A 25,968-nucleotide genomic window follows, 5' to 3' on the forward strand; every position below is an offset into this window, starting at 1 on the left:
GCAAGACCACACGTGTAACTGCACTGGCATACTCAACACTCAAAGCGTCTCTAATTGTGTATTAGGATATTAAAGGGCAATCATAGGTCAAAATTTAAAGTTTTCAATAGATCATGACACTTCTTTGGCACTTGTCAACTTCACTGATTTACTGAGTTGCTGGCAACAAAAGCTATCGTTGACGTGTGAAAAGAATTGAGAATCTGCCTATATATCTCACCAGATCAGTATTCTTGAATAGTCTACAAAGAAGAAGCCTGAAGCTTAAAGATGACACGTCTCAGAACTCAATTTATATTGATCCTGCTTTTTAGGCTATCCTCCTCGAGTTCTGTTGCTCTCCTCTTATTACATTTACCACGTTTTCCTAGACTGGAAATACCACCGGGACTGGGGAATTGGGTAACTATGTAGCTCAATATAGAATCTCAGTCAGTAATACTGTAACAGGTTTACAAGGTTGCTCACCGTTATAAAAAAATGTGTATTGTTATCTTCTTGAAACAAATATGGTGAAAGCCTGTTACAATAAAGCAAGTAGATTATCAATCGTCTTATCCCCTGTAACCGTCATGTTAAAGAATTTCCTGCCATAGGAAAGAATATATAACACATCATATACTCAACTGAAGAAGTTTTTAAAAATGTGGTGACACAGCATTGCCATGATATAGAAAGTTAATAAAATGACTTATGTAGGTTCTCATAAAAATAGCATTGCTTTCTTTATTCAGTCCTTTAATATTGAACATAAAGGAAAGAAATAACAGTTGCTGCTGAAGTTAGGCTGTTGAGGCACTAAGTTCTATCTTGGAATGACTTTGAAGAGAAGTCAGCGTTTTACATTCAGCTCATTTTTATTAGCCAGATTTATAAAGAAATTATTTAAGGTAATTAAGCACTTTAGCTCTGACAGGCTGATGCTGTTTAGTGACAGGTGTGTCATTGGTGAGGCAAGCCACCTGATTTGACAGACTATATTTCAGTCCAGGAGTCATCCCTCCTTGGCCTCCTTTTCAAGTCTTAAAAGCCAGCTGTCTTCCCAGCCCTGGGTCTTTCTTATTTAAGGAGGTTAAGACTGACTTCATTTTCATTCATGATTTGTGAATTTGCCACCATTTGCTTGAATCACTTTCAGCACAGTTTTTTTTTGTTTTTGTTTTTTGTTTTTGTTTTGTTTTTTTTGGTGTAAAATGTTTCTTTTTATTTTTGGTGCAAAAAAATTCTCTTCATAGTTTATTACCATTATTTTTTCTTATATCTTTTTTTTTAATATTAGAGTTTGGTTGATTTACAAGGTTGTGTTAGTTTCAGATGTACAGCAAAGTGATTCAGTTATACGTATACATATATCCCTTCTTTTTCAGATTCTTTTCCCATGTAGGTTATTACAGAGTATTGAATAGAGTTCCCTGTGCTCTACAGTAGGTCCTTGTTGATCATCTATTTTATATATAGTAGTGTGTATCTGTTAATCCCAGTTTCCCAATTTATCCCTCTCCCTACGTTTCCCCTTTGGTAACCATACGTTTGATTTTGTGTTTCTTCTTTCATCCACCTCTTAGCAAAGGGGTCAAACATTGGGTCAAACATTGTGTCCTGTGTCTGTGTCTTGTCCCTGACATTGACATCCAAGTGCATGATGTGAGATAAAATAATCCTGTTCCCCAAAGTGGAAGACAATGTCCCCAAGTGCCCCCCACCTTCTATTTCAGAGCTCTGAATCTACAACTCATGAATTCACTTTTAGGGATCCTGGATCATATTTCCATTGTTTTGACTCTTCCAACTTCCAGAGGTAGACATTTCCTAAGTCCAATATCTATCATACGGAATTTCTTCTTACCTGGGGATTCCTTAGTAGGAATTGACTGCCATGATTTAGTCTTCAGCTCTGCTATGATCTTAGTCTCTCTGAGAATTCTGTCAGTTTGTCATTATTATTGGGGAGGCTACATGCCCTTCTTAATCATTACAGTTATCTTGTTTTTGACAATTTCCAAAACTTTTATATGGGTTCTAAGATAAAAGAACTGTAGAATTCTGGGCAAACCTCCTTTACTTTGTACAAGAGTCAAATTGTCCTTTCATTTTATTTCTAGTTGTCTACTAGTGATGTCCAAAATCTTATCTATGTATAACCTGTAGCTCATGCACTCAGGCAGAAATAAGTCTCATTAGGACAGAATTTTTCAAGGAGTGCTGGTTACTATATTTGTTGTCTCTGTACACAGTGTCTTGAGGGGCTCTTTAACTTCAGCCTTTAGGGTAAAACAAGACGATTTGTTCAGAATGACTGAACTCTCACTACGTAAGGTGAAAATTATATAGTTTGATTTCAAAAATATTTAAAACAAATACATTTTGGTAATCAAAAAAATAGAACTAGTCTCACTTATAATAATACAGTACAAGAATAAGAGGAAGATAGAAGACAATAAAAATAACCTGAAATAAATTTGGTGATTATAATTGTAGATTTTTTTCTACATATATATTCCTCTATATTTCAGTCAATGGGTTTATATCCTACAAACTGCTTTGAACCTGGCTTATTGTCACCACTGTTTTCCATTATATGGATGTACTATAATGCCATATTATCTATTGGGCATGTAGGCTGCTTACAGATGTGTGTAGTCATAGTGAGTGCAGGGTTGAACATGAAGGTGTACATCTCTACCTCTGAGTACCATCTCTCTTAGGATGAGTCCAGAGAATTGCCCTGGTGGGAAAAAGGATGTGGTTTGGTACCTATTCACTGTTAAGAACGTTACCAGATTGTCACCTAGGAAAATTGTCTCAATTTACACAACTGCTGAGATTTTCTCTCACCACCTGCCGAAATGGAGTGCTGTCAATCACTTCAGTTTTTTTTGACAGGCTGATAGGTAAAACATGACAGTTTAATTTGTAATACTGTCTGTTACTGAGATTTTGTGCTACATTTCATATGTTTATTGGCCACGTGTCTTGGCTTCAGTCATTTTTCTATTGGAGTATTAGTCTTTATTTTCTTATTTTCTAACCCTATTAATGTAAAAACATTGTTCTTTCTTAACTGTTTGAAAATCATCTTTAACAGAATCTTGATTACAGTATATTTTTTAACTCATTCTTCTTTAGTTTTCCTCCGTTTCTTTCTATTGGTCTAGTTTTTATATGCCAGTAGCATACTATTTATTCTAGCGTAAGAGTACACTTTCAATTACCCTTTTCTTTGAATTTTTCTATGTACTCACATTTTATTTTCCAGGTGAATATTAGAATCGTTGCTCTATATGCTTATGGATCATGCATGTATAGCGTAGTTTCTAATGTCACTTCCCAGCTCCTCCTCACTGAGGAATTAGTGTCAACCCTTATCCTGTGTGACAGGGGAAGAGTTCTTTGTTAGGCTGAAACTGTCCTGGGCACCCTAGAAGGTTATTGTCTCACTCCATTTGGCAAAGATATTTGCTTCTTATTTTAAGGATCCTATGACTAATCACAAAGTTTAAAGTCTTTGTTTACATATTGTTCAATGTCCAATTGTTAAGTAATAAGTCAGTGCTCTTAAAAAATCATAAGTAAAAGACTATTTCTCTCTTCTTCTAAAATGTCTATAATTAGCTGGTCTTCTCAGATATTTAATGGTGTTAGGGAGTGATGGTCAGTACATATGCTGATACGCAGACAGTTATCAACAAGTCCAGCTGAGCAAACAAAACTTGTCCCAAAGCAGTGAGTAGCATTATCTTCCAAAAGTCCTAAGGGACCCTGTTGAGTGAATTCACAGATACTACCATTTCTACCTAGAAGTACTGTTGTCCAAAAATTACATCTTGTTCTAACCTTGATTATTGCCTCTTCACTCATTTCTAAGATAAGATAAACACTTCTCCACTGGACTCTGCCCCCTTCCTCCAGCCTGGATTTAATGCCTCTTGGGGTCTGGCAAAGAATGAGAGCTCAATGCACTTTTTTAAAATTAAAAATAAGCAGATGGATGAGACCCCACCTCTGCTGATTTCAGACTTCAGTGTTTGTTCCATGGGTGGGCCAAAGAGATTCTGGCTGTTAAGACATTAGACTGAGGTTCAGAGATGGAGTCAGTAGACACCTTTAGCACTAGAGCCGTGGTGCCAGGAAAGAGTGAGAACCAGAGTGTAGCTCTGGCTCCAGGAGCCTCATGCAAGCCAACGTTGGCAGAGTGGCCATGGGAGGCAAAAACTGACTTTTGGGGAAGCCAAGCAGTAAAAAGAAGCAAAGAAAATGTATATCCAGGGAAATAGAGAAAGAGGGAAAAAGAGACCAAGAGAAAATGAGAGGTTCCACATACAAGCAATGTCATATGATATTTGTCTTTCTCTTTCTGACTTTATTCACCTAGTATGGTAATCTCTAGGTCCATCCATGTTGGTGCAAATGGCATTATTTTATTCCTTTTTATGGCTGAGCAATATTCCATTGTATACATGTACCACATCTTCTTTATCCATTCATCTGTTGATGGACACTTAGTTTGGTTGGCTTTTGTAAACAGTGCTGCAATGAACATTGGGGTGCATGTCTCTTTTCGAATTATGGTTTTCTCCGGATACATGCCCAGGAGAGGGATTGCGGGACACAAATGAATTTATATACAAAACAGAAATAGACCCACAGACATAGAAAACAAACTTATGGTTACCAAAAGGGAAAGGGAAGAAGTAATAAATTAGGAGTTTGGGATAAACATATGCACACTACTATATATAAAATAGATAAACAACAAGAACCTACTGTATAGCACAGGGAACTATATTCAGTATCTTATAATAACCTAAAATGGAAAAGAATCTGAAAAAAATATATATATATATATCTGAATCACTTTGCTGACACCTGAAACTAACACAACACTGTAAATCAACTATACTTCAATTGAAAAAGAGAAAATGAGAGGGAGGAAAAGAAAAGAGTAAGGGGAGGGTGGAGGGAGGGGACATTAGTGACCTGTAAGGAGAATGAAGGACATCCTGGGGAAGCCTGGAAAAGACCCCCAGAGGCAGCAACCACATGGGAAGCAGGAGTGGCAGAGCTGGGGAGTGGCTGCCAGCCATGCTCCAAAGGTCACCTGCTTCGGAATAAAGTTCTGTGCTTCCACCCAAAGTGAGAGAGGTGGAGAAAAGGACAGGTTATTGGCCACAGACAAAATGGAAGGCTGTGAAGCAGATTGAAATAACTGTGGGCTCCAGCTGTGACTCTCCCAGCTTGTGCCACGATGACCAGGTGCCTGGGATTCTCGCCTCAGAAAACAGCTTCCCTCTCTTGTTCTAAGATGAAGCTCTCCGTGGGTGTGTCTTTGTGCTGAAAGGACTAAACTGAAAATCTGAGACTTGTTTCAACTGACGTTCCTGTTTTATCTCTATGGAGAATTGAAATTCCATTTAAATGGAATTTTCAAAAGTTCACAAAGTACAGAATGTCTGGTTCAATTTAGAAATAAGCTAGGTCATTTATTCTATTAAGAGCAGAAAAAAGTCCCAGAACCTGTGACAATGATCCCATATAAGTAACGTACATGGGCTGAATTAAACTGGTGATTTTGTTACCGAATCAGGTTCAGCTCCCCACTGCTCAAAAATCAGTGGGGGTGTGGGGGAGAGAGAGATAGACAGAGAAATGTTGGTAGAAAGGAAAGTTTCTTTTAATCAGAATGCCATCAGTCTGGGGAGAAGGTGGACTTGTGTTCCCCAAAAACCAACTCCAAAGATTCTGCTCAACCTTGAAAGTTTTAAAGAGAAACAGGAAGTAATCTCAGTTAATCACTGGGATAGGGCTTCAGATTGGTCACCATACCCCACTGTGCACAGGCACGTATGCAGGCTTATTGCCTTCTTGTGACTTTTCTTTAGATGCTATCTTGTTCACACTGTTTGTTCTCGAGATTACTAAAGGGGAAGTTAGGGAAGAGATCTGGTCATCTGTTAATTACTTATTCTTCATTTCTACTTCTTTGATCTATGGAAAGAACCAACAGATTGGGCAAGGTATTGTGTGATTAAGATTTGAAAGGTATACTAGGGCCAGAGATGAGTAGAGCATGGGAGTGCCTGGTGTAAGGGCCCCTGTAGAGAGCTCTTTCCTGCCAGAAGCTGCTTATACTTCCTTATCTATTTTATCTGATTTTATCATCTAAATTTAAATTAAGAAAAAAATCAACTTTTTTCTAGACTTAGAATTCAATCTAGTATAGAATCAAAGCAAAACAAGTTATTGATTATTCCCACAGTTAATAGGTGGTTTTATATATATGGTGATTTGATATAATGTTGCTAAGAATTATCTCTAAGACCTGGTAAAATGTTATAACTAAATAACCACATACTGTAATATCCATTCACAGTTATGGCAAGTATTATGCAATCTCTTTCATTCAACGTATATGTATGAACCTCTTTTATTAGACATTCTTTTCTGGTTATATTAAAATTCATCCTGTTTTATGAAGTGCCCATTTCCATTATATTCTATTATTGTAATGTGTTTAGGGTAAACAGGAGCATCAAATGTAAAGCTCATTACAGTTATGTGGAGAAAGCTTACTTTTTAATATGTGCTATGCATCTCTTTTCAGGCAGTGCCTTTTCTTGAATGCTGGTTAATGGTAAAAACCCACAAATGTTAGAAACATATTCCAGCCTTTTTTTGTTGTTTCTTCTGAGTAGTAAAGCCATTATCTAGATTAGTCTTATTATATTTTTAATTAAACTGAAGATTATCCCCATCATTGTTTTATTCAGTCAAATGCTATTTAAGAATGTGTTATTTTTCTTAGATAGCGTAATTCTATTTACTGATCTCAATCATTTGGAAACATTACCATGGAAGACAACAAAATGACTCCAAAGCATTGTTCAATGTTACTGAAATATACAAGTAGAAGACGCCAGTGTGGCTGACGTTTCTGAGTGATGTCATAGCCCAGTGAAGTTCTCTTCAGTTCCTTATTCTCTTTACTCCCATTTGATATTGATTTTCAACTTCTGTGTCTAACATCTCATAAGCTTGCAGCATGAGGAGCCGATGGCCTGAGACAGAAGAAGTAGAGGAGAATTCTCAGTGATATTTTCATAGGGAATCTTTTATGAAGTTTTTTTGTTGTGTTTTTTTTTAAGAAGCATAGTATCTCAGAGTTTGAAAGCACTTCAGAGGTCAGAGTTGATTTAATTCATGCCTTTGCTCAACAAATGAATTTTTTTTTTTTTGGTTAAACACAGGACCAAACTTCAGAGAATGTATTAAGATTTGAAGGAATCTCAGAAAAGAGACCTAATGACATAAATGTTATGATGACATATTTAGCTTGAGTCACCATATGATTTTTATCCAAGGAATGGCATTGAACAGATGTGACATAGAACCTGTCATGAAAGAAAATCCACTCGAGGGATAAAAAAAAAAAAAAAATTACCATTACTTATTTAAGGCTCTCCTTTACCAAAATTTGGAGGAAGAAAAAATTAATGGACTTTGACACTTGTGAAATACGAGGCAGCTGTTGCTACTTCATTTATTGACCAAATGGAAATCTCTGCCTTCTTGGCATTTCATGAGAAAAAAAAAAAAAAAAAAAAAAAAGCCTGGCAAATGCTGGCAAAGATTCTGGTAAAAGATAGTCTACTAATAGAATTGTAGTCAGTGATTTCATTGACCTTCAAACCCCTTACACCCTCATCCCACTTTATTTTTTCTTCCATTTCTTTAGTAGAAACTAAGCAATTTCTTTCATGAGCCATTCTACTTTTACTTTTGCAGTATGGTTCCTTACCTGGCGAGATTCTTCCATTTTGAGAACTATCCCTAGAGCACAGTTCTGCCACCAAGAACTCCTTTAAACGCTCTGAAACCTGTCTTATTTAAAATATTTTATATATTTTATTATGGATGAACATATGATTTATTTTGATTACTTGATTTTTAAATTAATGAGATAGATTTTTCAAATATCCACTTTTCGGCTATACTTTTTAAGAAAAAAAATCTAGGCATAATTTTCATATCTCATATAATTTATGCATGTATTGAAATCATCCATAGTGGCTTATATACATTTTCCTTTCAGCTTTACTGAGGTAGAGTTGATATACAGCACTGTATAAGTTTAAGGTGTAAGCATAATGATTTGAGTTAACATACATCATGCAATGATGACTACAATAGGTTTAGTGAACACCCATCATCTCATATAGATACAAAATTAATAGGAAAAAAAAGGTTTTCCTTGTAATGAGAACTCTGAGGATTTACTCTCAACAACTTTCATATACAACGTACAGCAGTCTTAATTATATTTATCATGTTGTACATTGAATCCCTTATATTTTTTATCTTACAACTAGAAGTTTGTATCTTTTGACTACCTTCATCCAATTCCTCCTCCCCTCTTCACACCCCATCTCCCGCCTCTGGTAACCACAAATCTCATCTCTTTTTCTATGAGTTTGTTTTTGAAGTATAACTGACCTACACTACTATGTTAGTTCCTGGTACACAACCTAGTGATTTGATATTTCTATACATTTCAAAATGATCACCATGATAAGTCTAGTTACCATCTGTCACCATACAAAGACGTTACATAGTTATTGGCTATATTCCCTACAATGTACATTTCATATCTGTGACTCATTTATTTTTTAACTTAAAGTTTGTACCTCTTAATCCCCCTCATCTATGTCCCTCCCCTCAACCCACTCCTCTCTGGCAACCACGTGTTTGTTCTCTGTATCTATGACTCTCTTTCTGTTTGGTTATGTTTGTTCATTTATTTTGTTTCTTGGAGTCCACATGTTAAATGATATCATATGGTATTTGTCTTTGTCTGACTTATTTCACTTAGCCTAATACCCTCTAGGTTCATCTATGTTATCATAAATGGCAAGATTTAATTCTTTTTTATGGCTGAGTAATATTCCATTGTACATGTGTATCACACCTTCTGTTGATGGACATTTAGGTTGTCTCCATGTCTTGTCTATTGTAAATAGTGCTGCAAGGAACATAGGGATGCATATATCCTTCTGAGTTATTCTTTCTGTATTCCTCAGATAAATAACCAGGCGTGGAATTGTTAGATCATATGGTAGTTCTATTTTTAATTTTTTGAGGAGCCTCCGTACTGTTTTCCATAGTAGTTGCACTAATTTACATTCCCACCAATGGTGCATGAGGGTTCCCTTTTCTCTACATCTTCACTAACACTTATTAACTTGTTTTTTTGATGATAGCCATTCTGACAGGTGTGAGGTGGGTTTTATATACATTTGGAATAGAACCTCTCAAAATAAGATTCTATCCCATAGTGGCTCAGATATAGCTCTAGATAGACTATAGAGAAAAAGTAGAATTTAATACTAGCTTAACCCAATGGTAATATTGTGGAGATTGTCAGAACTTTTAGACAGGATTCAGAACATGGGGTACAGCTGTATTTCAAGAACGGAACTCTGCATCAAACTATTCTTTGCCTCTCACTATTGATGAAGCATTAACCACACCTCTGTGACCAAACTGGATTCTACCAAAAGAGATGGTCTGGAACAAAGTTCTGGAACCTCCTCAGGTATACACATTTTCCCCTGCTTCAGGCAGGGTCTGGGGGCATATGGCCTGATGGCAGAGTACTGAACTAGAAGAAAATCAGTTCTAGCCATAGTTTCATCATTTACTGTGTGATCTTAAATACTTTAATTTCCATGATCTTTAGCTTTTTGTTGCTGATGTCACTCGTGTGGAATACAACTTATCCAGCCCAACTAAAATGAGCCATTTTGAGAAAGATGATTCTTACTAACACCTTCCACAGTGCAAGTGTTATTATTCCCCACTTACTAGGACCCACGTTTTCTACCTTTACTACCTGTGCCATTTAGGATAGATTTCAGGACATAGTTCATTTGAATAGCAGGCAGATGACCTTCAGGAATCTTCTTGCTATTTCATACAGGTGTACATACATAAAATATTGCCCAGAAACAGAAGACCAGTAAACACAGTAATAACATCAGTCCATGTGTTCCAACCCACCTCCTTCCCAGACTTGGTAAATTGTAAATGAAAAGTACCATGAGAGATTTCTGAGACAGTGCTTTATTTAGAAAATGATAGGAATCTTTAGGAATTCAAATTAGAACTGTAAATATTCATTTAAAAAATTTGCTTGTTTACTATTTGAAAGTAGCTGTCTTTGATGCTTTAGAGAAAGCATGAATAATTTAATAAATTTTATTGAGTTGTATTGTTAAGTTGATGGGGATACAAAATGACTGAGGCATATTTTCCCCACCCTCCACTAGTTTATTACTCCCTTGAAAGTAATGAGTGAGCCACAAGGCTGATGAAATAAATGCTATGCTAAATGTATTAAACACCATAGATGGAGCATAAGTTAGGATGCCATTTATTTAGGCTCAGGGAATTAGCAGAGGCTTTGTGAAAGAGGTCTTCAGGTAAGCTAGGCCTTGAGAGATGAATTGGATTTTCATAAAGAAGGAGAACATGGGATTTTAGACAAAAGGAACTGCACAAGCATGATGTGAAAGCACGTGGCCGTCAGAGTGGGATGCATGGAAGATGCAGTGAAGCATGAAACGAAGAAGAAAAGGCATTCAGACTGTGATAGACCTTGCATGCCATTGTAAAGAATTTACATTTGATTCTATAAATTACATATTTTTAAATAGTCTAAATCATGGCTGGAAATTTGTAACATTAGAGGCCAGAAGCTTTCTCCTGAATCCCAGACCCTGACAACCCACAGCCTGTAAGGGTTTCCATGTGTCATAGAGGACTGACACTCAATAGACCCAAGGCCAGCCTCCTCCTTTCCAACCTCCCAACTGCCTGTGTCTGTCATTGACGACACCAACCAGTCAGTCATTCAATCCAGAAATCTGGAAATTATCCGGAAGTATATTCTACTCATGACCCCACCATCCAGCGGCCGGTCACACTGCATTTTTGCCACCTACTTCCTAAATATCTCTGAAGCCTAGCCTCCATTCTGCATCCCTGAGCACATTATCCTTTATCCCCACCCATCCCAGATCTGTTTTCCACCTTTCTCTGCCCCTCTTTGCTTTTCAAACGCTGATGCCATAGACTGCATCACCTGGGTGCCCTTGCCACCTCCTCCCTGATCAGGAAAGGCTGCTCAGTGGGAGGTGCCAGCAGGAGAGTGAACACCAGCTGGAGAGAAGTTTATGTTCTGTTTGTTTTTCTCTTGCTCTCTCCCTGCTTGTCTCTATAGTCAGTTCCATTAACTGTACCCACATTTCTGTAAATATTTTCATTAATTTCTCAACAACGAAAACTCTTAGGGAAACATGTTTTCTTGGCAGACCTCTGGATGATATAACCTACTTTGCCGATCAGGTTCTGGACCTTTGCAGCAGATTCCTAGTCAGTCCTTCTGTGTTCAGACTACATTCTTCACACTGCTTTGGAGAACTGTCTTTTCTGAACATGTGATGTTATGACAGTTTGTTAATAGGAGAATATTCTAGAATGACAAATATATGGCATACACATTACATAAATAATGTCAGTTTTTTAAAAATACGTATATACCAAGAAGAAAAGAAAATGCCATTGTCCCTGGCATAATTGTGAAATTGTTGCAATTTTTCCTTTCTTAGTCTGTTTTTTGTAATTTTTCCCCTGAAGGTAGAGAGAACGAGACAGATAATCAATCTCTCTCTCTCTCTCTCTCTCTCTCGTCTCCCTCTCCCCTCCCCATGTGTTCGTGTCTAATTATGAAAAATATTTTATACATTTTTTTCATGTCATAAGAATGTTGCTAACCACTTGTTTGTTTACTTTCTGATCCAGATACTAGAATTGAAAGAAATGCTCCTAAATTTTACTTAGGAAGTTTGATTTCACAGTAAAAAGAGTAATCTAACATTATGTCTAAAATAACTGTGAGATGATCTTTTAACTGAATAATTAGCCTATCTGAGAAAGTGTGGTTGGAAATCTTTTCTAGATGCTCATGAAATTTTAATTCCTTTAATTTAATTTAATTTGAAACTAAATATGTCATTGACATGTTCCCTCCTATCAGATCATTAAATTCACGAGAGTGTTCTGCATACCCCTTTTCTTCACTCCTCTCAGACGACAGATTCCTTTGGTCTCCTTATCAATCGGCAGGCTTTCTGTTGCCCTTGATCAGCTCAATAATAAAAGCTTAAGTTTAGATTTCTTACTGAACTGCTTCACATTTTAATGATTTGGATATTTTTTTTCTTTATCTGAATGTTTTAATGCTTATCCAGTGTACTTTTCTTTTGCCATTTGATCTATTTTCAAAAATTAAGTCTCAAGAAACCTAAATTACAGGCATATTTAAGTTGTTTCAAAAATATTTCACTGGCCCAGATTGAAACTCCAACTTGAATTTTGTTAGAATGGAAGTACCTTTTTAATATTATTTGTGTCCTTATATGTAAAAGATGAAATTATTTGGCCTTTGGAAATACTTAGAGTTTAAATGACTTTTCAAATGTCATTTTACAAATTTGGTATAAGAACCAAATTTAATGTATTACTCCCAGAGAAGTTTTGTATAGTTTTTCTCCTCTTTTGTCCTCATCTCATTCTATTCCTCTTCTTTAATCATTAATTTCCATTTTACCAAAATCTATAACTTTACCAGCTGCTTGAGGTTATAGTTATATGAAACATATTTTAGTTTTCAATAACATATTTATGTAGAATATTAATCAAGGGTGATATGTAAGGACATGGACCTTCCTTAATTTTACAGATAAAACAATTTGGTTTAAGTTAATAAAAATGTTTGGAATAAATGTGGCTATTTCAGCTTTTGACAAAGACCATTTCCTTTTGATAAAACCTCAAATTTCAGATGTAAAGTATGTAATAAAGTGAAACAGACTCTCAACCTAGAATTCTGACAAGTTCCTTCTTCTGAACCTATATAAGGAAAATAAATAAATTATACTTTAGAATTTTCTCAGCAGAGAAAGGGAAGATTCTCCAATGAGATTTTAATCATATTAATGAAGACTTGAAAATAACATAGTTGCTAGTAAAATAGGAAATCTGCGTCTTGTTTCTGTAGCCCAACTGAAAGACATTTGCTGTTTTATGTCTGTATATTGTTTATCTGAAGAGAATGAGTATCATTAGGTGTTCAAAATACTTAAGAAACCTGGAGTGTGTGGGAGAGGGATTATTTAGGAAATATTCTAGGTAATGCGGTTAACATTTTTGAATTTAGCTTGATGAGCCCCTGAAAATTATTTCCCCTGTCTCTTAGCTTTTAGAATGACTCTTCCCTACCACCAAAGGTATGTGGCCTTTCAACTTTCAGGAATCAAAGTGAAAAATAATACACAATTCTCAGAGGCTAGTGGTGAAAAAAATTATCCAAGAGAGAAAAGAGAGTAGTAGAGTTAAAAACAGAGGATTAGGTGCATGTAACTTGACTATAAAGACATAGGAAAGACTTATACTAAATGCAAAAATGCTTCTGCAATATTTCATAACTTTTGTGTAACTCCTTGATACCTTGATACCTCTTCCTTCTCTGCTCATGCCATCCCATTCTGACTCCACCGAGATTGTATGCCATCAACTGTATTACCTCTTTCCTATTTTATTCCTTTGATGTATACCTTGATATTCAAGTTTCTTATCCAGATAGAAATTACTATTGAATAAATAGGACCTGTGGTATTTTTGCCATGTGGTATGTTTGATTTTTTTATGTCAGGTTAATTAATAGTTGACATTAAAGTAACACAGTTATTGCTCAAGTAAAGAATGCAGCCTCTTAAAACATGAATAGAAAGTTTTGTTCTGTTTTGTTGTAATTGTTGTTTTAATTATTGGGGAATATTTGGTTAAGGCCAATGCTATAAATTAAGAAAATAATGGCTTGAAACATGAGAAACATTTTACTCATCTCTTTAAACTAGGGACTATAAAATTTTACTCAAATATAACAAAATGTCTATTCTTCAAGCTCTGTTATCACCCACATTTTTATTAATAGTAGCAACTATTCAGTGATCCTTTGCCATGTGCTTATACTATGTAACATCTTATACCATGGGCCACTTATTACAGACTTGATATACAGCATCTCAATTTTCCCAATAATCCTACAGAATGGGAGGTATTCACTTGATTTCATAGATGAAAAATTTGAGGCTCAAAAAGGTTATGTTCTTCTCTTAGTTCACCTCGCTAGAAAAATGACAGAATCAGAGAGATATGTAGGGACAGATATTTGTGGAAGTAAAGGAAACACTGAAGAGTGACTTAGGAAGAAGGAGTACAAAATTAAAGGGGAAATTTAGCAAGGACGATATCTGAGCTAAAAAGATAAAAATAGAAAAGAGTGAGAAGAAGGAATACAATGGATAGAGTGAAAGTTTAGATAGTTTCTTGATTACTTATCATCTTGCTTTGGAAACTTTCAAACGTATATAAAAGAAGAGAGACTATGATAATGATTCCTCATGTACCACCACCCTGTTTCATTAATTATCAACTTGTATTCAACTTTGTTTCCTCCGTATCCTCCACTGCTGCTGAATTAAGTTGAAGAAAATCACATGTAACAGATTATTTCGTTTCATCTGTAATTGCTTCAATATAATTCTCTAAAAAATAAGGACTTTTTAAAAAGCATAAATTATCAAACCTAAAAAAAGCATTACTATTAAATACCTAGTCAGTATTGAAATTTCTCTGTTACCTAAATGTCTTTTGACATTTGTTGAATGTTGATGGAAAATTTCTCAAAAACTTGCTAAAAAGTCAATTTCAAGTTTACATTAAAAAAAAAAGTTCAGTTGGCCTCTCACTGTTATACTGAATAACTTTTAATTTCCTATTAACTCTGTACTGTATTCCTCAGAGCAACTGTTCTGGACCTTCTTCATTCCCATGCAAGCCCACAGTCTGAGCCTTCACTGACCACAGCCCCAGAGGTAGGCTTTACCCCCAACCATGAAGTGTATGCTGAGGGCATCCAGTGACAGTCACCTAATCTGTTTCCCTTTCCTCCTCTCACAATACCCTATACACCATCAATACGTTTCTTGCAGTTAGTACTCATTCTCTTCTTCCCTGTAGTCTTAGCACATCCGTAGAACCTAACTCTAAGGCAATTCCTCCTCTGCTAATGCCATCCCATTCTGACTCCACCTAGATTGTATGCCATCAACTGTATTACCTATTTCCTATTTTATTCCTTTGATGTCCACCCAACTTTTCCTGTATGCCTAAAAACACTTAAGTTTCAATGGCTAATTTAAAAAAAGCATAGATGAAAGGGGATGAATAGATAAATAGGTAGATAGGAAAAACAAATAGTACAACTTTTTAGCATGGTGTTTATCACGTTGTTTTGAATTTCGTTATATACAAATACTCCTTTCAAATTTTAAATTTTCTTAAAATGGTACAATAATTTTCCATGTAATTTAGATCTCTAATACATGATGAGCCCTGACTAGCCTGTCTCTGTTGTCTTTCTCAAGCACTCAGCCACTGAGTCTTGTCAAGTCATCCTTTGCAGCTTTACCTCCATCCCTTCCTTCTATCCCTGCTGCCTTCATTCACATTGAGATCTTACACATTTATGCTGCATTAGGATTGAAACCTCCTAACTCCTCTACTTGCTGGTAGATGTTCCAGTTTCTCACTCATCCCATGTATACTAACATGTTAATCTTCTTAAGTATTTTTCCAATCACATAACGCTTTGGTGAAAAGCTTTACATGCTTCCCCATTGTGCCTTATGGAATCTGTAGTTAGCCTGGCGTGCAAGGGCTGCCCTCTACAATCTTGGCCAAATTGACCTTTCTAATCTTTCTAGCCTTATGGCTAACTCCACCTCAGTAGATTTCCATGACCCAGAAAAATGGGTTCTAATGCTATTCCTGGTGAGTATTCCTAATGCTTCAGTTCCTGTTACCCAAACGTTTCCTCCCCTTTAAGTGCTACTCTACAATTTTCCCAACACAACTAGTAATAGATTCTTATTCCTTTCTTCCCTCTTTGTCTTTCCACCTGCAGTGCCCTTCACTCCTTTCTTCCTGACAGACATCCCTTCATATTGGAAAAATTTAAATAAGATAATAATTATTCCAAGCTAATGGATAGTTATGCTACAGGTTAAAGGAGATCTCCTAAGAGTCTCAGGAAAACAAGTTACTTTGGTCAGTTTGCCAAGATCTAGATTCTGATACCTTGGCTTGGGGGCCCATGCTCAGGACCCTTGTCAGGTCAAGTTTCAGGAGAAGTTACTTTTCGGAAGTGCTGGGGAAATGAGAACTTGTAAGAGGGCTGAACTGTGAAATCAGTAAAAGGACTATGGCTCTTCTTGCTGTTTTTTTTTAAGCCTGTTCAGGATTTCAAAATATGCATTTTTGGAAGACGTAAACATTCAGTCCATAATACTGGTGTATAAGTACTTTCAATCATGTAGCACAATGCAGAAAGGGAGGGAAATATCAAAATTATGCAACACTTCTGAGTTGTCAAACATATGTACTACTTCTACAGATTTATGTTGTAGCCATAACACAGCCCAAACATTCCCCCTTACATCTTCTGTTGAATTTTAGTACAATACCCAGGATTTTTGCTTGTTTGTTTTTCACTTTCACCAGGTAGTGGTTGGTGAGATTTTTACAAGCTAAGTACAATGCATGTTTTAATCCAATTGTTGGGTAATTGGGAGTGAATGAATAGTTACTGAAACATAGAATTTTAGAACTTGGTACACACACGATCATCTGTGATTTATTTAATATATAATAGAGGTCAGTGAGACTCAGAATCATTTCACTGACTTTCCAAAAGTTACACAATTTATGGCAGACCAAACCAATTGATATCAATTTAGCTACTAGTATAGATGCTTATATATGTACAGAAGTTATGGCATTCATAATGTAAAGCTTAAACTTACTAAACAATATTATAGTGCATACAATATATTATATATGAAAATTGATACTTTTATTTAGGCTGCAGAAGGATAAGGACCAAAAGCACTTATTCTTAATATTGGGCTCTCTTTTTTCTGAAATCCATTTAGCACATTGCTTTTAACAGGCATTACAGACTCAGAGATATATATTTCCTAAGTGATCATTTCCCTAGATTTCTATTACTCAATTCTTAAGGTTTTCTAGTTGTGTTGAATTTTATTATAGATACGGTTATTAAAAAGTTTTGTTGATTTTTTTTTTAATTTGAACTCCTTATTAGCGTTCCTTCTGTTGGAAAAAGGTAAATCCTCCTGTATATAGGTAGGCAATTACCAAGGAAGTCCGAATCCTTTCAAATGGTGCTTAGTATTTTGAAGCATAAAAGGTATAATATTCACTTTTTCAATTTTGAGGGTAATACTGACAGTTCTGTGACTACAGATCATTAACCCAAGGTGTACTTACATTTCTTTAAGTATTTAGGTCATATAAAAGCATATTGCTAATAGTGATCTATCTTAATGGATTATAGTGGGAAACACAGTATGGGTTTCAAAATTAAAATTCTGAAGATGGTGAGGCATATTTCTAAGGAAATGCAAGTAATTCAGTGTCAACATTGTGATGAACATTTTCTATCAAATCTATCATACTTTTCATTTTTCTTGTCATTGGTTTCTACCTCACATTTTAAAAAATATTTCACTGCACTTATAACATTACCATAAAAAGAGGGCTTCATGATCCTCGTTAGTCAATATGATTCATTAGAATTTAGATACTTTCAATATGAATGTTGCTATCAGATACATTTTCCCAAGATACTATTTTGTGCACATAGTTTCCTCTTCAGGATTTATATTGCTCTCAAGATCAAATCTAAACATGTGTCAGATTTTCAAGATCCTTCATAGCAGTTATGCAGATAAATCCTAAGTAAATTTGTTCCATATTCATAAGTGTGATAATCTTTGTGTTTAATTTTAGGTTAATTCAATAAACATTTATTAAAATATTACTGTTGCCATCATTCTAATTTTTGCCTCTATTTCTGTAATGCTAGTCTTCCAGCTTGGATGGCTAAAAATAATCTTTATTCATTATTTAAGGCTTATTCATGAAGCCCTGGTAGTGTATTTCATTCTACTGGGAACCCACCCTAACAACCATGTACATTTAGAGCTTTTTCTCCCCTTTCTCTGAATTACATAACAACTCATTATTTACTTTCCTAAGTGAGCTTAAATTGTATCATGAATATGAAATTATCATAAATTTATTGTCACTGTTTATATTATTTTAATATTTAATTTTAATATTATTTTAATTCAGTGTGTCTAGGTCACTTCAGGAAAATTTACTACTCTGAGAAAAATAAGTGGAAACTCATATCCTTGAATCAGTTTCTCTGAAACTACTAAAAGATGCAAAGTTTCACTCAAATCTTAAAAGTCACTCAGAATATCTTCCTGAAAGTTTTCTAAGTCTCATGTTGCTGATGAATGCATTTGCTTGTTTACTTTTTCAATTTATCAAACAAGAATAAAACAGTAATTAATGAAGAAGCAAGAGAAGAAGTTTAAAATTATATAACATGATAGTTTAATGAATGCCATTTAATGTAACTGGTTTCTGTATTGACTTATGAAATCAATTAATATACCTTTGAAAAGCCTTGTACTAATCAGGTATATCATTTTTCTTTCATTATATATAGTCATTGTGGTTATTTCTACAGCACAGTGTGATTTAGTTAACTAGCTGGGAGTGTAACACCTTCAGATCAGGTTTGGCATACCTCATTTCTAATTATCATTCCTTTCCATGAATGTAACCCACCATTAAATTAAAAAAAAAAAAGGCTACATTTTATTTTGCCTTTCTTGGCACAGCTGAAATTTTCTGTAGACTTTATACAAGTTTTCAAGATATCTACTGGGTGCTGGAAACCAGAAATCCTGATAAGGCATCTGACTCCATTGACATCACATAAATTTGTCAAAGATGTGTAATCTGGTCTCCCAGATCCTAATGCATTGCATTATCTGTCATACAAGAGGGACTGTCATTTGTTCTACCTTTTATGTGCTAGAATCTTCCATTGGCTGAGTGACTTCAATTACTTTTTAGAAACAAAACCCTTTATTTATCTGGTCATGAGTTTTTGTTCATTTCCAAAGTCTCAAGTAATTTGTTACAGGAGACTATCAGACAAATTAAAAATAAATTCTTTAGATGTACTGATTATTTTTTTACAAAGAATACCATGTAGTATAATAATGTTTCTTTATTTTAAAAAATTCCTTTCTAGTTAAAAAAAAAAATAGTGCTATACTGCTCCAGACATATGTTTTTAAAAGTTATTTTGTAAAATAAGTTTATAAAATGGACATTTTCATTTCTTTATCTCAATGTCCATACACTATCACATCACTCATTATTGTATATAAATGCATTCATTAATAATTGTGGATGTGACTGAAAGGTTTTCACATGTTTTATTTTATAGAGAATATGCACAAGACACAGGTGAGGCTGTTCTAACTAGCTTCTCCCTTCTCCTGCCACCTAATACCATTTATAAATAAGGGAAGGATCACATGAGGCCATTAGAGTGATTGAAATTGTTCTTCCTAAAGAAAATCTGATTGAAGTATATTTCACTGGTAGTTTAAAGAACGTCATCATCTTGTATAAATTGAACATGGCCCAGTATTTTGTTCTAACATCTTATTGGATTAAATAATATATTATCCATGACCTTCTTCATGTTCTAACATACTTGCAATGTATCTAGTATATTATCCTAGCTGTTGTTGCCATGTGTCTATTCCCAGGTCATTTCTTTCCTTCTCATTTCTTGACAATTTTTGTTCCTTGGTTAGAGAGAATAGCTCTCAACCACATTGACTGGTCTGATTTTAAATTTATGACTTGGTGGGTCCTTAATGCCACTCTGCAGTCACACTATATTCTGTAGTCCGTTCCCTCTTCTACCCTCCTAGCTGACTACTTAACCGCCTTTCCTCATACCGCTAACGTGTCTTCCATAATCCAAGGTCTTCTCTGTTGAAGACCTTGCCTCCCATTTCACTGAGAAAGTGGCATTATTCAGAGGAGAACATCCATAGCCCCTCCACCACATCTGTACTTCCACCAGCACCTGCACCTTGTACCTAGCCTTCTGGCTTGGTAGTACAATGATCTTTTGAAGATCGTTATTCCCTGTGCTCTAATTATTTTTTGTACTAGATCCTGTCTTTTATTGCCTGCTCAAAGGCCTTCCTCCAGAAATCCCTTGTTTCCCCATCCCACCTCCCACCATCTCCTGCATCACTGATTTTTACTCTTTACTGGAGCATTTCATTAGCACACAGACCTGCTGTTATTTCTCTCACCTTAAAACAAAACAAAAAATACAACTTCTCTTGACCCAGCTTTACCCACAGCTACTGCTCTATTTTTCTGCTTCTCATTGTAGTCGGATTACTCAAAAAGAGTTACCTATACCTGCAGATAGCTTTCAGTATCTGAGGTTAATAAATACTTGGTGTGGGAGGATCCCTGAGACAGTTTGAGGCTGTGAAACAAATCCAGTGTTTAGAAGAAAATGATAGATAATTCTACTTAATGAGTACACAGACTAATTATTGTAATGAAATATGTTTAATTAAAAAGAAGTCTGCTTTCTAATAATTATACTGACTGTACACCAGTTTGGAAAACCACAAAGATTGATAAAGACAATACACATAAAGGTTGCAGGGAAACTTTACACAAGGAGGGTAAATAAGTGTGTTTATAACTGTCGTTTAAAGTTAGCATTCTATATAGCACTCCTAGACTCTTTTAATATACTTTGTCCTCTCAAACCCTATTAAACCCCTCCCAAGAAAGCTTTTGCTCTCACCACTCCACTAAAACTACACTGTGAAGTCATCAATTACCTGTATATTACTAAATCCGATGAATGCTTAATCCTCATGTTACTTGGCCTTGCAGTAGGGTATGACACACTTGAGGACACCCTTCTTCTTGATACCCTGTCTTAACTTGCCTCTCAGGATGTCCCTTCTTTTAGACTTCCTTTGCTAGCCCCTCTTGTACTAGATCTCCTAACTATTCATCCAGTCTCCCTGGATGACTTGGATTTAATTGTCATCTCTACATTACAACACCCAGTTGACAGCTCTGGCCTAGACCTCCCTACTCAGTATTCCACTTGAATATCCAAGTCCCTGAAACTTAACTTGCCTTTTCAGTCTTTTACCTAAAATTTAGTGTAGCTGTACCCTCCCCTATCTCAGCTCTGTCCTTCAGGTTGGTGAGCTGAAAAATCTTAGAGTCATCCTCTTTTTCCCCCTCTTTCTCCCACATCCCATATTCAGTCCATCTAGAAGTCCTTTTGGCTCAAAATATCCAGTGCTGACGATTTCTCCTCATCACTGATAGTGGCTGGTACCAGTACCGTCTGGTCCTGGCCACCATTACCTCCCACTGGAATTGCTCCAATAGTTCTAACTGGCCTCCCTGTTTCCACCCTGCCTTCCAGCCTTAAATTCTGTTCTTAAACAAAGAAAAGCCTGAAAAATCCTTTTCTAACATAAATGAGACCATATTATTACTTCAATAATAACCCTCAACAGCTTACACTCTTATTCAGGAAAAACCACTGAAGGCTTTTTAATGCCTTCAAGGCGTTGTGATTAGTTTCTCCCTTTCTTGTTTCATTTCTGCCCTTTCAGTTTCTTGAACCTGATATAGGACCTTTGCATTGCTGGGTCCCCCTGCCTGGGACATGCTTCCTCAGGATATCCATCTTGAGGACTTCCTCAAAGGACATTTTCTCAGAGAGACTTACCCTGAAAACCCCAAACCCCTACTTCTCAATTTCCAGGGAACTGTGATTTCCCCTTATCCTGCTCTAAATTTTTCCCAATAAACATCATCTTATAGCTTATCACATAATTTACCTCTTCTCTGTATTGCTTGTGGTTTCTTCCCCTACTTTGTAAGCTTCACAAAGGGCAGGGATTCTGTCCTTCTCATCTGACATATAGTCAGTCAAATGATTTCCCTTTCTTTCAGCATCATTTCACTCCTGCTGCTTCTCAAAGGCAATATGGTTCTGTTTCCAACAGTTAACTTGGACTCTCTCCATTTTAGGGGCCTGTTCCTTAGGATATTTCTCTCTGCATTTACCTTTTTAATCATATCTTTTTGTCCATTTTGTTTTCTTTTACTTGTTCTGTCTGCTAAGCTAATTTTAAGCATATGTATTTAACTTTCTGGTCTTCAAGTCTTCTTATCCCCTTTCTTATCTTTGGTCCTTTCTTAGCTATATTTCTATTCCTAGAAGATTTTTTTTCTCTGTCCTAGTTCTCCAATACTTTTATTCTTAACTAGTTACAGAAATCTTGCTTTTCCCTTGAAATATTTCCCATGAAAACTGTAGCACCAATTTCTACCCTCTATCTACCTGTCCCCTCCATTCACCCTACAGGCAACCTTGATTGCCATGATTTGGATCTGCCCTTCACTCAACATTCTACTGAAATGAAGATTCCCTTTGACTTAAAGCTAGTATGAAATTACTTAGTGTTACAAATATGTATATAGTTTGTTTATTTTCAATATACTTTTCTATCTTCTATTTTAGAAAACTGCAAAAATATTTCTGTATACATTTATATATATATATTTATTATGCATTGAACTATTTTCTATTTTGTCCAGTTTTTCCTGAAAGCAAGCAATTTCTAGATCTTTCTCTATTGGGTATCTAAAATTGTTTCATATTCTTATCTTTAACAGGTCATTGCTTTAGTGATGGATATATTTACAGACGTGGACATTTTCAAAGAAATAGTGGAGGCATCAACTCGAGGGATATCTGTGTACATTCTGCTTGATGAGTCAAACTTTAATCATTTCCTAAGTATGACCGAGAAACAGGGCTGTCAAGTTCAACGTCTCAGAGTAAATATTTCATGCTTTGCTTTGTTTTCTTCAACTATTTTATCTTTATCTCAGTCATTGAATGTAAGGCATGTTAAGTTATATTACTCTAAATGTACACCATATATTTAAGGTGCTGACCACAGAAGGGGTCCCTTGTACTCTTCAGACTGTGACTTCACCATCTTCGTGATGGTTTTATAGGATGCTTTTCTTGATGGTGGGGCACTTAAGCTTCTGAGTTAACTTTGCTGTCAGTCATAATTAATTTACAACCTTGAAATGACTGGCTTGAGTGATAATCTTTCATTCGGCAGATATTGCTTGTCACAATCATTTAGCATAGTGTTTTCAGTGATGTTTGACTTATTAAAAGACAGGTGGATTTTAATCTTAGTTATTTTGTTATCATGCTACTATAACCTGAAAGGGGCTCTTGCAGTAGGACCCTAAGTGACTTATAGAACCATCCTGTGTAAATGATGTAAGTTATGTTAAAATACATTATTTTAAGTGACCATGTTCCTTGAGTACGTCTTTTTTGGGTGGTGTTTTAAAATGTGCTTTTCACTATATTTGTTGTTGTTATATGTTTTAAAAAATTATTTCATGTGTACTTTTTTGGTTACTAAGTTTTTATGATGACATAATTTACTTTTCAAGATATCCCCTTTCTAGCCATAATTTTTACTTTATATTTACATGCAATTCTAGAATATCCGAGTGCGGACAGTAAAAGGCCAAGATTATCTTTCCAAAACAGGAGCAAAATTTCATGGAAAAATGGAACAGAAATTTTTGTTAGTTGACTGCCAGAAAGTTATGTATGGTTCCTACAGGTAAGATCATTGTGTTTACCTCCACTATTATCATCATTTATAGAATTTATGAGTTTCAAGTTTTAATGTAATCTGTTTAGTTATTTCTTAAAAATAAAAGAAGAACCCTTGCATGAAAAGCTTGGAAACTTGAATTTCAGTTCTGGCTGTGAAGTCATTGTGCAAATCACATAATTTCCTTGGGCTTCAAGTTCTTCCTCCCCAAAATGAGAGTGTTGACTTATATCTCAGGTTTCCTAAAGCTCTATAATGCTAAAAGTGTTTTTGTTCCTTATGAAAACAGTATGAATCATAATAATTGTTCATAAAAATAGAAGCTATCACCTTGAAGAACCTGCCTAATGGATTGCTCTTATTTTAGTATTATTGAGACTCTGATGATTATCATGTTGTCATCATAGGACTACTGAAAAATCATTGAAGAGTCTGGCTATTAAAATGCCATGGTAAACACTAGGCAAGGTTTTTCAGCCCCAGATTTACTCTCTGGCATCTTTCTAGGGTACCACTGCTGGAATATATCTACTTCTGTTCTAGCTTGGCTCTTATGTTTCATTCCCAGTCCTTAAAACTTCTCTGCAAGGCAGTTGTTTTTATCTACATTTGATAAATGATGAAATGGAAGTTCTAGAAGGTTCAGTGACTTGCCTGAAACATCACAGTTAAGGGCCAAAAGACAGTTCAGGTCTGGCAACCCAGTCTAGGTCCAGCTGATTCCAGAGTTTAAGTGCTACCTTCAAACTCCCTTATAAATTCCAGGCAAATTCCTATTGGTCCTGAATAGGATAACACAGTAAGGCTATATCAATAGGCAGATAAAAACAACAAAAACGCGTGAACTGGAGAGGGGGAAGATGGTGGAAGAGTAAGACTCGGAGATCACCTTCCTCCCCACAGATACATCAGAAATACATCTACACGTGGAACAACTCCTACAGAACACATCCTTAATGCTGGCAGAAGACCTCAGACCTCCCAAAACGCAAGAAAGTCCCCACGTACCTGGGTAGGGCAAAAGAAAAAAGAATAAACAGAGACAAAAGAACAGGGACAGGACCTACACCAGTGGGAGGGAGCTGTGAAGCTGGAAAAGTTTCCACACACTAGAAGCGCCTTCACGGAGACTGCGGGTGGTGGAGGGGGGAAGCTTCGGAGCCACGGAGGAGGGCACAGCAACAGGGGTGCGGAGGGCAAAGCAGAGAGGTTCCCGCACAGAGGATCGGTGCCGACCGGCACTCACCAGCCTGAGACGCTTGTCTGCTCACGCACCGGGGCGGTCGGGGCTGGGAGCTGAGGCTCGGGCTTCCTTCGGAGCACAGGGAGAGGACTGGCAGCATGAACACAGCCTGAAGAGGTTAGTGCACCACGGCTAGCCAGGAGGGAGTCCGGGAAAATGTCTGGGCATGCCGAAGAGGCAAGAGACTTTTACTTCCCTCTTTGTTTCCTGGTGCACGAGGAGAGGCGATTAAGAACAATGCTTAAAGGAGCTCCAGAGACGGGCGTGAGCCACGGCTAACAGCGCGGACCCCAGAGATGGGAATTGGCCTCTGCAGCCGCAGGCTCGCCCCGCGTCGTACCCCTCCCTCCACCCGGCCTGAGTGAGCCAGAGCCACCGAATCAACGGCTCCTTTAACCCCGTCCTGTCTGAGCAAAAAACAGACGCCCTCCTGCGACCTACATGCAGAGGAGGGGCCAAATCCAAAGCTGAAACCCAGGAGCTGCGCAAACAAAGAAGAGAAAGGGAAATCTCTCCCAGCAGCCTCAGAAGCACCAGATTAAAACTCCACAATCAACTTGATGAACCCTGCATCTGTGGAATACATGACTAAACAACGAATCATCCTGAATTGAGGAGGTGGACTTTGAGAGCAAGATTTATTATTTTTTCCCCTTTTTGTGAGTGTGTATGCATATGCTTCTGTGTGATATTGTGTCTGTATAGCTTTGCTTTCAACATTTGTCCTAGAGTTCTATCCATCCGTTTTTTTTTGTTTGTTTTTTAATTTTTAAAAAACTTTTTTCTTAATAATTATTTTTATTTTAATAACTTTATTTTATCTTACTTTATTTTATTTTATTTTATCCTCTTTTCTTCTTTCTTTCTTTCTTTCTACTTTTTCTCCCTTTTATTCTGAGCCGTGTGGATGAAAGGCTCTTGGTGCTGCAG

At 36.3% G+C, this 25,968-nt stretch overlaps 1 protein-coding gene across 1 annotated transcript in view; it reads left to right on the forward strand.

Moving 5' to 3' along the window:
- The window catches only part of SACK1B (scaffolding CK1 anchoring protein B), a 61,539-nt gene that overhangs the window by 26,350 nt on the left and 9,221 nt on the right, over positions 1–25,968 (forward strand). The window contains exons 2-3 of the mRNA XM_024754700.1: positions 22,819–22,983; positions 23,677–23,801. Coding sequence (XP_024610468.1) covers positions 22,819–22,983; positions 23,677–23,801 — 290 coding nt within the window. The remainder of the gene's footprint in view (positions 1–22,818; positions 22,984–23,676; positions 23,802–25,968) is intronic.

This window comes from Neophocaena asiaeorientalis, unplaced genomic scaffold (genome assembly GCF_003031525.2).
Source record: "Neophocaena asiaeorientalis asiaeorientalis breed wild unplaced genomic scaffold, Neophocaena_asiaeorientalis_V1.1 scaffold319, whole genome shotgun sequence".
In the NCBI taxonomy this organism is placed as follows: domain Eukaryota; kingdom Metazoa; phylum Chordata; class Mammalia; order Artiodactyla; family Phocoenidae; genus Neophocaena; species Neophocaena asiaeorientalis.